This window comes from Saccoglossus kowalevskii, chromosome 1, assembly GCF_978046115.1.
Source record: "Saccoglossus kowalevskii chromosome 1, keSacKowa6.1, whole genome shotgun sequence".
Classification (NCBI taxonomy): Eukaryota; Metazoa; Hemichordata; class Enteropneusta; family Harrimaniidae; genus Saccoglossus; species Saccoglossus kowalevskii.
Window position 1 is genome coordinate 9,693,159 of NC_140641.1, and position 17,444 is coordinate 9,710,602.

General features: G+C 35.6%; 1 protein-coding gene across 1 annotated transcript in view; it reads left to right on the forward strand.

The window, feature by feature from the left end:
• LOC146750353 (uncharacterized) overlaps window positions 1-15,637 on the forward strand; it is a 179,993-nt gene extending 164,356 nt beyond the window's left edge. The window contains exons 6-8 of the mRNA XM_085498669.1: window positions 13,930-14,034; window positions 14,411-14,524; window positions 14,958-15,637. Of these exons, the coding sequence (XP_085354795.1) occupies window positions 13,930-14,034; window positions 14,411-14,524; window positions 14,958-15,085 (347 nt within the window). The 3' untranslated portion in view covers window positions 15,086-15,637. The remainder of the gene's footprint in view (window positions 1-13,929; window positions 14,035-14,410; window positions 14,525-14,957) is intronic.
• The last annotated feature ends 1,807 nt before the right edge of the window (window positions 15,638-17,444 follow it).

Consider the following 17,444-nt stretch of genomic DNA (forward strand, 5'->3'; position numbering starts at 1 on the left):
CAGTTTATGTGTTTCTTTCTGTTACTGTGTTTCAAATATAGCGTTTATGCATATTTGATGAGGTCACATGACCATATATGGTCATCACATTAGTTAGTCACATCTCTTGTTCCATAGATTCGATATTGCACAGGTTGCATGTTCCCGTCTGTAATAGTGCTTGAGTTATTACATTTATGCTTATTTGATGAGGTAACATGACCATATATGGTCATCGGATATGTTAGTGACTTCTGTTGTGCAATAGCTTCAATATTGCACTGGTTGCATGTTCCTATCTGTAACAGTGCTTGAGATATAACATTTATGGATATTTGATGAGGTCACATGACCATATATTGTCATCGGATGTGTTAGTCACTTCTGTTGTGCAATAGCTTCAATATTGCACTGGTTGCATGTTCCTATCTGTAACAGTGCTTGAGTTATTACATTTATGCATATTTGATGAAATTACATGACCATATATGGTCATCACATTAGTTAGCCACATCTCTTGTCTCATAGCTTCGATATTGCATAGGTTGCATGTCTCTATCTGTGATTCTGCTTGAGATATTACAATTATGCATATTTAATGACGTCACATGACCATATACGGTCATCACATTAGTTACTCACATCTCATGTCCCACAGCTTCGATTTTGCACAGGTTGCATGTTCATGTCTGTAACAGTGCTTGAGATAATTCAATTATGCATATTTAATGAAGTCACATGACCATATATGGTCATCACATTAGTTAGCCACATCTCTTGACCCATACCTTCGATATTGCACAGGTTGCATGTCCCTAACTCTTGCAGTGCTTGATATATTACATTTATGCATATTCAATGAGGTCACATGACCATATATGGTCATCTTGTTTGTTAGTAAAATTTCATGTACCATCACTTCAATATTGCACTGGTTGCATGTTCCCGTCTGTAACTGTGCTTGAGTTATTACATTTATGCATATTTGATGAAGTCACATGACCATATATGGTCATCACATTAGTTAGTCACATCTCGTGTCTTATAGCTTCGATATTGCACAGGTTGCATGTCCCTATCTGTAACAGTGCTTGATATATTACATTTATGCATATTTAATGAGATCACATGACCATATATGGTCATCTTGTTTGTTAGTAGAATGTCATGTACCATCACTTCAATATTGCACTGGTTGCATGTTCCTATCTGTAACAGTGCTTGAGATATTGCAATTATGTCTATAAAATGAGGTCACGTGACCATATAAAAGAACAAACAAATATGAAAAAACATTCTAAAATCTTCTTATAAAAAACGGCTTTTCGCCTGGACTTCCATATTTTGGAATTAAATACTATGTCATATGATCTTTCAAAGTTATTCAGGGTTAGTTGATTTGTCGAAAATTATGCAAATGAGATGCAAAACAAAATTTAAAAAAATTCTAAAAAAAAAAGTCACGTGACCGCTAAAGTTTTTTTTGATGAAATTTGTAGCCCTTGTCGCACTGCTACTATCATAAAAAAATTGGAGCACTCAGACCCTCAGAAAGGTGCGCAATTCGGCATTGAAAATTTCGCCTTTAATCCAAGATGGCGGCCTGGTCATGTGACCTATGTGTCTGAACTTAGGATATGCACCAGATCTCATACAGCTTTACCATTGTGGCAAGTATGGAACTGATCGGTCCAACGGTGTTGACATAAAGCGTGACCAAAAATTTAGGCGGAAGAATAATAATAATAATAATAATAATAATAATAATAAACGGAACAATTACAAAAGGGTTTCGACCAAATGGGCTCGAAACCCTAATAATAATAATAATAATAATAAACGGAACAATTACAAAAGGGTTTCGACCAAATGGGCTCGAAACCCTAAATATAGCTGCGTTGCAGCAATGACGGTTTTCGAGCCCACTGACATATTAGCAGCGTGCCAAAATCAGCATCATTGACAATAATATATTAAAGGAAATTGCATGGCCTTCATACTAAACATGTTACATGTTCCTGTCTGTAACAGTGCTTAAGGTATTACAATCTTGCATGTTTAATAATGTCCCATGACCATATACGGTCATCGGATGTTTTTTTCAGCTCTGTTGTGCAATAACTTCAATATTGCATTGGTTGCATGTTCCTATCTGTAACAGTGCTTGAGATATAACATTTGTGCATATTTGATGAGGTCACCTGACCATATATGGTCATCACATTAGTTAGTCACATCTCTTGTTCCATAGATTCGATATTGCACAGGTTGCATATTCCCGTCTGTAATAGTGCTTGAGTTATTACATTTATGCTTATTTGATGAGGTCACATGACCATATATGGTCAACGGATATGTTAGTCACTTCTGTTGTGCAATAGCTTCAATATTGCACTGGTTGCATGTTCCTATCTGTAACAGTGCTTGAGATATAACATTTATGCATATTTGATGAGGTCACATGACCATATATGGTCATCGGATGTGTTAGTCACTTCTGTTGTGCAATAGCTTCAATATTGCACTGGTTGCATGCTCCTATCTGTAACAGTGCTTGAGTTATTACATTTATGCATATTTGATGAAGTTACATGACCATATATGGTCATCACATTAGTTAGTCATATCTCTTGTCACATAGCTTCGATATTGCATAGGTTGCATGTCTCTCTCTGTGATTCTGCTTGAGATATTACAATTATGCATATTTAATGACGGCACATGACCATATACGGTCATCACATTAGTTACTCATATCTCATGTCCCATAGCTTCGACTTTGCACAGGTTGCATGTTTCTATCTGTAACAGTGCTTGAGATAATTCAATTATGCATATTTAATGAAGTCACATGACCATATATGGTCATCACAATAGTTAGTCACATCTCTTGACCCATACCTCCGATATTGCACAGGATGCATGTCCCTAACTCTTACAGTGCTTGATATATTACATTTAATCATATTCAATGAGGTCACATGACCATATATGGTCATCTTGTTTGTTAGTAAAATTTCATGTACCATCACTTCAATATTGCACTGGTTGCATGTTCCCGTCTGTAACTGTGCTTGAGTTATTACATTTATGCATATTTGATGAAGTCACATGACCATATATGGTCATCACATTAGTTAGTCACATCTTGTGTCTTATAGCTTCGATATTGCACAGGTTGCATGTCGCTATCTGTAACAGTGCTTGATATATTACATTTATGCATATTTAATGAGATCACATGACCATATATGGTCATCTTGTTTGTTAGTAGAATTTCATGTACCATCACTTCAATATTGCACTGGTTGCATGTTCCTATCTGTAACAGTGCTTGAGATATTGCAATTATGTCTATAAAATGAGGTCACGTGACCATATAAAAGAACAAAAAAAATATGAAAAAACATTCTAAAATCTTCTTCTAAAAAACGGCTTATCGCCTGGACTTCATATTTTGGAATTAAATACTATGTCATATGATCTTTCAAAGTTATTCAGGGATAGTTGATTAGTCGAAAATTATGCAAATGAGATGCAAAAGAAAATTAAAAAAATTCTAGAAAAAAATTAGTCACGTGACCGCTAAAGTTTTTTTTGATGAAATTTGTAGCCCTTGTCGCACTGCTACTATCATAAAAAAATTGGAGCACTCAGACCCTCAGAAAGGTGCGCAATTCGGCATTGAAAATTTCGCCTTTAATCCAAGATGGCGGCCTGGTCATGTGACCTATGTGTCTGAACTTAGGATATGCACCAGATCTCATACAGCTTTACCATTGTGGCAAGTATGGAACTGATCGGTCCAACGGTGTTGACATAAAGCGTGACCAAAAATTTAGGCGGAAGAATAATAATAATAATAATAATAATAATAATAATAAACGGAACAATTACAATAGGGTTTCGACCAAATGGGCTCGAAACCCTAAATATAGCTGCGTTGCAGCAATGTCGGGTTTCGAGCCCACTGACTTATTAGCAGCGTTCCAAAATCAGCATCATTGACAATAATATATTAAAGGAAATTGCATGGCCTTCATACTAAACATGTTACATGTTCCTGTCTGTAACAGTGCTCAAGGTATTACAATCTTGCATATTTAATGATGTCACATGACCATATATGGCCATCACATTAGTTAGTCACATCTCTCGTCTCATAGCTTCGATATTGCACATGTTGCATGTTCCCGTCTGTAACAGTGCTTGAGTTATTACATTAATGCATATTTAATGATGTCACATGATCATATATGGTCATAGGATATGTTAGTCACCTTCCTTGTGTAGTACATTCAATACTGTACTTGTTGCATGCTCCTGTCTGAAACAGAGCTTGAGTTATTATATGTATGCATATTTGATGAGGTCACATGACCATATACGGATATTGAATATTTTAGTCACCTCTGTTGTGCAATAACTTCAATATTGCACTGGTTACATGTTCCTATCTGTAACAGTGCTTGAGATATAACATTTATGCATATTTGATGAGGTCACATGACCATATATGGTCATCGGATATGTTAGTCACCTTCCTTGGGCAATACCTTCAATACTGCACTGTTTGCATGCTCCTATCTGTACCAGTGCTTGAGTTATTACATTTATGCATATTTGATGAAATTACATGACCATATATGGTCATCACATTAGTTAGCCACATCTCTTGTCTCATAGCTTCGATATTGCATAGGTTGCATGTCTCTATCTGTGATTCTGCTTGAGATATTACAATTATGCATATTTAATGACGTCACATGACCATATACGGTCATCACATTAGTTACTCACATCTCATGTCCCACAGCTTCGATTTTGCACAGGTTGCATGTTTCTATCTGTAACAGTGCTTGAGATAATTCAATTATGCATATTTAATGAAGTCACATGACCATATATGGTCATCACATTAGTTAGCCACATCTCTTGACCCATACCTTCGATATTGCACAGGTTGCATGTCCCTAACTCTTGCAGTGCTTGATATATTACATTTATGCATATTCAATGAGGTCACATGACCATATATGGTCATCTTGTTTGTTAGTAAAATTTCATGTACCATCACTTCAATATTGCACTGGTTGCATGTTCCCGTCTGTAACTGTGCTTGAGTTATTACATTTATGCATATTTGATGAAGTCACATGACCATATATGGTCATCACATTAGTTAGTCACATCTCGTGTCTTATAGCTTCGATATTGCACAGGTTGCATGTCCCTATCTGTAACAGTGCTTGATATATTACATTTATGCATATTTAATGAGATCACATGACCATATATGGTCATCTTGTTTGTTAGTAGAATTTCATGTACCATCACTTCAATATTGCACTCGTTGCATGTTCCTATCTGTAACAGTGCTTGAGATATTGCAATTATGTCTATAAAATGAGGTCACGTGACCATATAAAAGAACAAAAAAATATGAAAAAACATTCTAAAATCTTCTTATAAAAAACGGCTTTTCGCCTGGACTTCCATATTTTGGAATTAAATACTATGTCATATGATCTTTCAAAGTTATTCAGGGTTAGTTGATTTGTCGAAAATTATGCAAATGAGATGCAAAACAAAATTTAAAAAAATTCTAAAAAAAAAAGTCACGTGACCGCTAAAGTTTTTTTTGATGAAATTTGTAGCCCTTGTCGCACTGCTACTATCATAAAAAAATTGGAGCACTCAGACCCTCAGAAAGGTGCGCAATTCGGCATTGAAAATTTCGCCTTTAATCCAAGATGGCGGCCTGGTCATGTGACCTATGTGTCTGAACTTAGGATATGCACCAGATCTCATACAGCTTTACCATTGTGGCAAGTATTGAATTGATCGGTCCAACGGTGTTGACATAAAGCGTGACCAAAAATTTAGGCGGAAGAATAATAATAATAATAATAATAATAATAATAATAAACGGAACAATTACAAAAGGGTTTCGACCAAATGGGCTCGAAACCCTAAATATAGCTGCGTTGCAGCAATGTCGGGTTTCGAGCCCACTGACTTATTAGCAGCGTTCCAAAACCAGCATCATCGACAAGAATATATTAATGGATTTGCATGGCCTTCATACTAAACATGTTACATGTTCCTGTCTGTAACAGTGCTTAATGTTTTACAATCATACATATTTAATGATGTCACATGACCATATATGGACATCGGATGTGTCGGTCACTTCTGTTGTGCAATAACTTCAATATTGCACTGGTTGCATGTTCCTATCTGTATCAGTGCTTGACATATAACATTTATGCATATTTGATGAGGTCACATGACCATATATGGTCATCACATTAGTTAGTCACATCTATTGTTCCATAGATTCGATATTGCACAGGTTGCATGTTCCCGTCTGTAATAGTGCTTGAGTTATTACATTTATGCTTATTTGATGAGGTCACATGACCATATATGGTCATCGGATATGTTAGTCACTTCTGTTGTGCAATAGCTTCAATATTGCACTGGTTGCATGTTCCTATCTGTAACAGTGATTGAGATATAACATTTATGCATATTTGATGAGGTCACATGACCATATATGGTCATCAGATGTGTTAGTCACTTCTGTTGTGCAATAGCTTCAATATTGCACTGGTTGCATGTTCCTATCTGTAACAGTGCTTGAGTTACTACATTTATGCATATTTGATGAAGTTACATGACCATATATGGTCATCACATTAGTTAGTCACATCTCTTGTCTCATAGCTTTGATATTGCATATGTTGCATGTCTCTATTTGTGATTCTGCTTGAGATATTACAATTATGCATATTTAATGACGTCACATGACCATATACGGTCATCTCATTAGTTACTCACATCTCATGTCCCATAGCTTCGATTTTGCACAGGTTGCATGTTCATGTCTGTAACAGTGCTTGAGTTATTTCATGTATGCATATTTGATGAAGTTACATGACCATATATGGTCATCACATTTGTTAGTCACATTTCTTGTCTCACAGCTTCGATATTGCACTGGTTGCATGTTCCCGTCTGTAACTGTTCTTGAGTTATTACATTTATGCATATTTGATGAAGTCACATGACCATATATGGTCATCACATTAGTTAGTCACATCTCGTGTCTTATAGCTTCGATATTGCACAGGTTGCATGTCGCTATCTGTAACAGTGCTTGATATATTACATTTATGCATATTTAATGAGATCACATGACCATATATGGTCATCTTGTTTGTTAGTAGAATTTCATGTACCATCACTTCAATATTGCACTGGTTGCATGTTCCTATCTGTAACAGTGCTTGAGATATTGCAATTATGTCTATAAAATGAGGTCACGTGACCATATAAAAGAACAAAAAAAATATGAAAAAACATTCTAAAATCTTCTTCTAAAAAACGGCTTATCGCCTGGACTTCATATTTTGGAATTAAATACTATGTCATATGATCTTTCAAAGTTATTCAGGGATAGTTGATTAGTCGAAAATTATGCAAATGAGATGCAAAAGAAAATTAAAAAAATTCTAGAAAAAAATTAGTCACGTGACCGCTAAAGTTTTTTTTGATGAAATTTGTAGCCCTTGTCGCACTGCTACTATCATAAAAAAATTGGAGCACTCAGACCCTCAGAAAGGTGCGCAATTCGGCATTGAAAATTTCGCCTTTAATCCAAGATGGCGGCCTGGTCATGTGACCTATGTGTCTGAACTTAGGATATGCACCAGATCTCATACAGCTTTACCATTGTGGCAAGTATGGAACTGATCGGTCCAACGGTGTTGACATAAAGCGTGACCAAAAATTTAGGCGGAAGAATAATAATAATAAATATAGCTGCGTTGCAGCAATGTCGGGTTTCGAGCCCACTGACTTATTAGCAGCGTTCCAAAATCAGCATCATTGACAATAATATATTAAAGGAAATTACATGGCCTTCATACTAAACATGTTGCATGTTCCTGTCTGTAACAGTGCTTAATGTATTACAATCTTGCATATTTAATGATGTCCCATGACCATATATGGTCATCAGATGTTTTTGTCAGCTCTGTTGTGCAATAACTTCAATATTGCATTGTTGCATTTTCCTATCTGTAACAGTGCTTGAGATATAACATTTATGCATATTTGATGAGGTCACATGACCATATGTGGTCATCACATTAGTTAGTCACATCTCTTGTTCCATAGATCCGATATTGCACAGGTTGCATGTTCCCGTCTGTAACAGTGCTTGAGTTATTACATTTATGCATATTTAACGATGTCACATGACCGTGTATGGGCATCAGATGTGTTAGTCACATATCTTGTCTCATAGCTTCGATATTGCACAGGTTGTGTGTTTCTATCTGTTACTGTGTTTCAAATATAACATTTATGCATATTTGATGAGGTCACATGACCATATATGGTCATCACATTAGTTAGTCACATCTCTTGTTCTATAGATTCGATATTGCACAGGTTGCATGTTCCCGTCTGTAATAGTGCTTGAGTTATTACATTTATGCTTATTTGATAAGGTCACATGACCATATATGGTCATCAGATATGTTAGTGACTTCTGTTGTGCAATAGCTTCAATATTGCACTGGTTGCATGTTCCTATCTGTAACAGTGCTTGAGATATAACATTTATGCATATTTGATGAGGTCACATGACCATATATGGTCATTGGATGTGTTAGTCACTTATGTTGTGCAATAGCTTCAATATTGCACTGGTTGCATGTTCCTATCTGTAACAGTGCTTGAGTTCTTACATTTATGCATATTTGATGAAGTTACATGACCATATATGGTCATCACATTAGTCAGTCATATCTCTTGTCACATGGCTCCGATATTGCATAGGTTGCATGTCTCTATCTGTGATTCTGCTTGAGATATTACAATTATGCATATTTAATGACGGCACATGACCATATACGGTCATCACATTAGTTACTCACATCTCATGTCCCATAGCTTCGATTTTGCACAGGTTGCATGTTTCTATCTGTAATAGTGCTTGAGATAATTCAATTATGCATATTTAATGAAGTCACATGACCATGTAATGTCATCACATTAGTTAGTCACATCTCTTGACCCATACCTCCGATATTGCACAGGTTGCATGTAACTAACTCTTGAAGTGCTTGATATATTACATTTATGCATATTCAATGAGGTCACATGACCATATATAGTCATCTTGTTTGTTAGTAAAATTTCATGTACCATCACTTCAATATTGCACTGGTTGCATGTTCCCGTCTGTAACTGTGCTTGAGTTATTACATTTATGCATATTTGATGAAGTCACATGACCATATATGGTCATCACATTAGTTAGTCACATCTCGTGTCTTATAGCTTCGATATTGCACAGGTTGCATGTCCCTATCTGTAACAGTGCTTGATATATTACATTTATGCATATTTAATGAGATCACATGACCATATATGGTCATCTTGTTTGTTAGTAGAATTTCATGTACCATCACTTCAATATTGCACTGGTTGCATGTTCCTATCTGTAACAGTGCTTGTGATATTGCAATTATGTCTAAAAAATGAGGTCACGTGACCATGTAAAAGAACAAAAAAATATGGAAAAACATTCTAAAATCTTCTTATAAAAAACGGCTTATCGACTGGACTCAATATTTTGGAAATAAATACTATGTCATATGATCTTTCAAAGTTATTCAGGGTTAGTCGATTTGTCGAAAATTATGCAAATGAGATGCAAAACAAAATTTACAAAAATTCTTTAAAAAAAAGTCACGTGACCGCTAAAGTTTTTTTTGATGAAATTTGTAGCCCTTGTCACACTGCTACTATCATAAAAAAATTGGAGCACTCAGACCCTCAGAAAGGTGCGCAATTCGGCATTGAATATTTCGCCTTTAATCCAAGATGGCGGCCTGGTCATGTGACCTATGTGTCTGAACTTAGGATATGCACCAGATCTCATACAGCTTTACAATTGTGGCAAGTATGGAACTGATCGGTCCAACGGTGTTGACATAAAGCGTGACCAAAAATTTAGGCGGAAGAATAATAATAATAATAATAATAATAATAATAAATATAGCTGCGTTGCAGCAATGTCGGGTTTCGAGCCCACTGACTTATTAGCAGCGTTCCAAAATCAGCATCATTGACAATAATATATTAAAGGAAATTGCATGGCCTTCATACTAAACATGTTACATGTTCCTGTCTGTAACAGTGCTTAAGGTATTACAATCTCGCATATTTAATGATGTCACATGACCATATATGGTCATCTGATGTTTTTTTGTCAGCTCTGTTGTGCAATAACTTCAATATTGCATTGGTTGCATGTTCCTATCTGTAACAGTGCTTGAGATATAACATTTTTGCATAGTTGATGAGGTCACATGACCGTATATGGTCATCACATTAGTTAGTCACATCTCTTGTTCCATAGATTCGATATTGCACAGGTTGCATGTTCCCGTCTGTAATAGTGCTTGAGTTATTACATTTATGCTTATTTGATGAGGTCACATGACCATATATGGTCATCGGATATGTTAGTCACTTCTGTTGTGCAATAGCTTCAATATTGCACTGGTTGCATGTTCCTATCTGTAACAGTGCTTGAGTTATTACATTTATGCATATTTGATGAAATTACGTGACCATATATGGTCATCACATTAGTTAGCCACATCTCTTGTCTCATAGCTTCGATATTGCATAGGTTGCATGTCTCAATCTGTGATTCTGCTTGAGATATTACAATTATGCATATTTAATGACGTCACATGACCATATACGATTATCACATTAGTTACTCACATCTCATGTCCCACAGCTTCGATTTTGCACAGGTTGCATGTTCATGTCAGTAACAGTGCTTGAGATAATTCAATTATGCATATTTAATGAAGTCACATGACCATATATGGTCATCACATTAGTTAGTCACATCTCTTGACCCATACCTTCGATATTGCACAGGTTGCATGTCCCTAACTCTTGCAGTGCTTGATATATTACATTTATGCATATTCAATGAGGTCACATGACCATATATGGTCATCTTGTTTGTTAGTAAAATTTCATGTACCATCACTTCAATATTGCACTGGTTGCATGTTCCCGTCTGTAACTGTGCTTGAGTTATTACATTTATGCATATTTGATGAAGTCACATGACCATATATGGTCATCACATTAGTTAGTAACATCTCGTGTCTTATAGCTTCGATATTGCACAGGTTGCATGTCCCTATCTGTAACAGTGCTTGAGATATTGCAATTATGTCTATAAAATGAGGTCACGTGACCATATAAAAGAACAAAAAAATATGAAAAAACATTCTAAAATCTTCTTATAAAAAACGGCTTTTCGCATGGACTTCCATATTTTAGAATTAAATACTATGTCATATGATCTTTCAAAGTTATTCAGGGTTAGTTGATTTGTCGAAAATTATGCAAATGAGATGCAAAACAAAATTTAAAAAAATTCTAAAAAAAAAAGTCACGTGACCGCTAAAGTTTTTTTTGATGAAATTTGTAGCCCTTGTCGAACTGCTACTATCGTAAAAAAATTGGAGCACTCAGACCCTCAGAAAGGTGCGCAATTCGGCATTGAAAATTTCGCCTTTAATCCAAGATGGCGGCCTGGTCATGTGACCTATGTGTCTGAACTTAGGATATGCACCAGATCTCATACAGCTTTACCTTTGTGGCAAGTATGGAACTGATCGGTCCAACGGTGTTGACATAAAGCGTGACCAAAAATTTAGGCGGAAGAATAATAATAATAATAATAATAATAAATATAGCTGCGTTGCAGCAATGTCGGGTTTCGAGCCCACTGACTTATTAGCAGCGTTCCAAAATCAGCATCATTGACAATAATATATTAAAGGAAATTGCATGGCCTTCATACTAAACATGTTACATGTTCCTGTCTGTAACAGTGCTTAAGGTATTACAATCTTGCATATTTAATGATGTCACATGACCATATATGGTCATCTGATATTTTTTGTCAGCTCTGTTGTGCAATAACTTCAATATTGCATTGGTTGCATGTTCCTATCTGTAACAGTGCTTGAGATATAACATTTATGCATATTTGATGAGGTCACATGACCATATATGGTCATCACATTAGTTAGTCACATCTCTTGTTCCATAGATTCGATATTGCACAGGTTGCATGTTCCCGTCTGTAATAGTGCTTGAGTTATTACATTTATGCTTATTTGATGAGGTCACATGACCATATATGGTCATCGGATATGTTAGTCACTTCTGTTGTGCAATAGCTTCAATATTGCACTGGTTGCATGTTCCTATCTGTAACAGTGCTTGAGATAATTCAATTATGCATATTTAATGAAGTCACATGACCATATACGGTCATCACATTAGTTACTCACATCTCATGTCCCACAGCTTCGATTTTGCACAGGTTGCATGTTCATGTCAGTAACAGTGCTTCAGATAATTCAATTATGCATATTTAATGAAGTCACATGACCATATATGGTCATCACATTAGTTAGTAACATCTCGTGTCTTATAGCTTCGATATTGCACAGGTTGCATGTCCCTATCTGTAACAGTGCTTGATATATTACATTTATGCATATTTAATGAGATCACATGACCATATATGGTCATCTTGTTTGTTAGTAGAATTTCATGTACCATCACTTCAATATTGCACTGGTTGCATGTTCCTATCTGTAACAGTGCTTAAGATATTGCAATTATGTCTATAAAATGAGGTCACGTGACCATATAAAAGAACAAAAAAATATGAAAAAACATTCTAAAATCTTCTTATAAAAAACGGCTTTTCGCCTGGACTTCCATATTTTGGAATTAAATACTATGTCATATGATCTTTCAAAGTTATTCAGGGTTAGTTGATTTGTCGAAAATTATGCAAATGAGATGCAAAACAAAATTTAAAAAAATTCTAAAAAAAAAAGTCACGTGACCGCTAAAGTTTTTTTTGATGAAATTTGTAGCCCTTGTCGCACTGCTACTATCATAAAAAAATTGGAGCACTCAGACCCTCAGAAAGGTGCGCAATTCGGCATTGAAAATTTCGCCTTTAATCCAAGATGGCGGCCTGGTCATGTGACCTATGTGTCTGAACTTAGGATATGCACCAGATCTCATACAGCTTTACCATTGTGGCAAGTATGGAACTGATCGGTCCAACGGTGTTGACATAAAGCGTGACCAAAAATTTAGGCGGAAGAATAATAATAATAATAATAATAATAATAATAATAAACGGAACAATTTCAATAGGGTTTCGACCAAATTGGCTCGAAACCCTAATAATAATAAACGGAACAATTACAAAAGGGTTTCGACCAAATGGGCTCGAAACCCTAATAAACGGAACAATTACAAAAGGGTTTCGACCAAATGGGCTCGAAACCCTAATAATAATAATAATAATAATAAACGGAACAATTACAATAGGGTTTCGACCAAATGGGCTCGAAACCCTAATAATAATAATAATAATAATAATAATAAAAAACATAACAATTACAAAAGGTTTCCAAGACATGTGTCTTGAAAACCTAAAAACATAACGATTACAATAGGTTTCCAAGACATGTGTCTTGAAAACCTAATAATAAAAAACATAACAATTACAAAAGGTTTCCAAGACATGTGTCTTGAAAACCTAATAATAATAAAAAACATAACAATTACAAAAGGTTTCCAAGACATGTGTCTTGAAAACCTAATAACAATATATATTTTACATCGAATTTTAGTCAGATTGCCAGCTAATTCGCATAATTTAACTTCATTATATAAGTATTCATCACAATATCGAATTATACTACGAGTTTGTTCCAATATTCATCAATCAACGTCAACGTGCAAACGTCCATTGTGTGTACTTTGCTCACTACCAATTGAATATATGTATATTCATACACACAGCAACGTGTTCTCCTCATTTCGATTGTACAAATGGACGCTGTATACCGAATGCGTGGCAGTGCGATGGAATTGATGACTGTGGTGATGACAGCGATGAACTGCAATGTACGTATATGTCCTAAAGATGAAACCCGAATGGGAACGTGCATTGCTATGTGTGTTGCATTGAATTACGATGTATCGTAATGTTAGTTAGATGTAATGAGAAATGAGAGTCGTCACCTGTGCAAGCGTCAGGTGGCCATAGCGTTTCATTGTTTACAAACAAGCGTCTACCCATGAGCTTTTGCGTTTTTAGCGTGTGTTGTTATCGTCGCTTGGAACTCAATTTCCGCGCGTGCGCAGGTGACGACCCTCTCGCTTTAATACGCATGTCATTGCACGTTCGAACACTTACCAATGCATATTGCTGTTAACCTACTCCGTCCCGCTAACATGAATACTAAACTAAACAAATATCACGAACTGGTTTGGTTTCTAGGTTCGTGTCAGGTTGGATATGAATGTCCCGTATCTGGGCAATGTCTTCCACGTTCAGATCGTTGTGATGGAGAACACGACTGTCCTGATCAAGAAGACGAAGACAAATGCCCAGGTGGAATTCTTTTTTTTTTTTTAAATGTGTTTTTTTTCGAATGAATAGCACATGCCCCTGGTGTTGATGAGTGTAGACCCAGTTTACAGCGAACATCGTTTGCTTTGCATATTTCCCAAATTACATTTTTACTCAGTCAAGGGCGGCAGTCGTCGTGCCGCGCCCTGTTCGATATGGAACTCATAGCGACGTATACAACACGTGTAAAATACGGTTTATTTACATGAAATTCGAACACGTGCTGCGCGACGACCACAGCGCTTTAATGAATAAATATATGCTATGTGATATTTAAATTATTTTTAACAACATATCGCAACGATTGACGGCCATTTACCACATCATCGTCTTGAATATCAAAAGTATAATATTCCAGCTTACTGCCTTTCTTATCACTACGCCCAATTATTAAATTAGTTTTATTTCTTATAAGGTATAACATGGAATGAATGTTTCCCCCACTTCCTGTGTGCGTCATCTGGCACGTGTATCAGTAATACACTATTCTGTAATGGTCAAGACGACTGTGGAGACAACAGTGACGAGAACAGCTGTCCATGAGAACCATATACATGTCGATTTACTTTACTTTCATATATCATATTTTTGCATTTCAAGACAATGTTTTTTTATTGTTAAGATATTATCTGTTACAGTATTGCTTATTCTGACAAACAATATGAAATGCTGCTGGTTAGTGGTTTCAAGAATGTGTCATGTTGTACAATGTGTGATGTTCCCCGCTAAAACCCGCCACCGTATCTGTGCCTCACCTCTATATGTTTCTAGTCTAGTCATACCTGTATATGTAAGCACGTCCGCGCACCTTCGTCGGAGAGCTGGGTTTGTCCATTGCTTCGTCTTTTTGCGGGCTGAGTGGGGCGCCTGGCACGCCTCCCCCTGAATCCGCACGTGGTTGTGGAAAGCCTCGATAAATACCCGACATTGGTTAGATTTTTAACTTGCCAAATATCAGGTAGGGGCAACGCAAGGCAATAAATCACTACTGAAATTTACTGAAATGGCATCATATTATTTGTATTGTATTGCGTAGTATGTGATGACGAATATATATATATAATAAACACATTGCACGACTCTCGTCCACAATAATCTCAATGTATTATGTATTTCATTATAGTGAACACTTCACTATAACAAACTAACTGTATGTCCCCAAAGAGTTCGTTATAAGAAGGTTCCAGTGTGTGTGTGTTTTCAAATATAGCTCTCGCCAATTTCCAGTCATTTCTTTTGTTATCGGCTTTTAGATTATACATATCCCAAATTAGAAAAAAATTTCACAATGATCATTATAGCAGAGATTGTATGCCACAACTACAAATATAAATTGCTTATTTGTAAAGATTCCACCAACAAAAAGTCAATCTGGAAACACACATTCACCACCAATAATACGAGTCGTCGACTGCATTAAAATCTGAGGCATTAGGCTCCCGGCATTTCACGTAGACAGGATATGGGTTCACTGTTATTATTCCAGTGCCCAGCCATATATTATATATTATATTTTTATTAGACGCATAAAATCCTTAGGAAAGGATAAAAAGGGTCTTACAGAAAGAAATTAAAAAAAAAAATACAATCTAAAAAATAAAACAAAAAATAAAAACATTTCTAAAAAAAAAAAAAAAAACAAGTCAAAAACAAAAAAATACAATTTGCAGCCAATGGTGAATACAGAATATAGAATGAACACAGAATGTGGCCTAATACACTGATAGTTGTTGCTGTTTTGTTCCATAGCTGTTTTTTAAGAAGACAGCTAAGGCTGGTGCTAGAGTATGGTTTGCCATAATCAAAATGAATTTATTCTGACTATTTTCTTTATCAAAATTTGGAATGTTATTTTGTGCAGTCAGGAATAATTTGTCCCTATGGTGACTGTAAGCTGGACATTTCATTACAAAATGTTGCTCATCCTCAACTATATTTTGGCTGCACATATCACATGTTCTTTTATCCAGCCGCACATTATTATGTCTGCCTTTCTCAATTTTAAGGTCATGGTTGCTTGTCCTGAATTTTGCAATTAACCTTCTAAGACCATGGTTCTGCATATTAATTAGGTAATTTTCAATTTTTAAATCTTGTTTGAAAAGTCTGTATGTTCTTAGTTTGTTTTTAGCCAAGGTTAGTTTTCTATTATCATTATGCATGTCTAAGATCCATTGGTTCTCAAATGATTTGTTTATTTTTTTATGAATAAAGTCTAAATTTTTCTTAATTATTTTTTCACTTGAGTTTACAATGGTGACAACATCTAAATTTTGCATGAGGGTTTCTACACTTGTAAACCATTTACTTGTTACATTCTTATTTACTAAGTAGTCTTCTCTTAGTAATGTGTTATCAGAGTTTGTTACCCGGTTGAAATATTTAAGTTGTTGTTTCTTGATAAAATAGTCAATGGGGTACCTTCCTAGCTCACCATAAACAGCCATTTTTGGTGTGAATTTTGAGAGACCAAGAATGAACCGACAAAATGAAAGATGGACATCCTCAATTGCAGACTTAGTTGTGCTTTCATCACCCCAAACATCACTACCATATACAATAATTGGTCTTATCAGTTTGTCAAATAAAGATAGTTGGAGGGGTATGTTTAGTGAGTTGTCATAACCGAGTTTGCATTTCAAAGCAAAGAGAGCTTTCATCCCTTTATTTTTTAAATTATTGATACCCTCTTTATGTTTGCCATTAGCACTTATAGTTATACCCAGGTAATTAATTTGCTTAACTATGGCAATTTCTTTTTCAGCGAAGAAGAATATATTATTGCTCAGGGCTCTGTTTGATTTATTGAATACAATAACCTTTGTTTTCTCTGTATTAACAGCCAGGTGCCATTTTGACGTATATATTTTTAAGTTGTCTAAACAGTTTTGTAGCCCCCTAG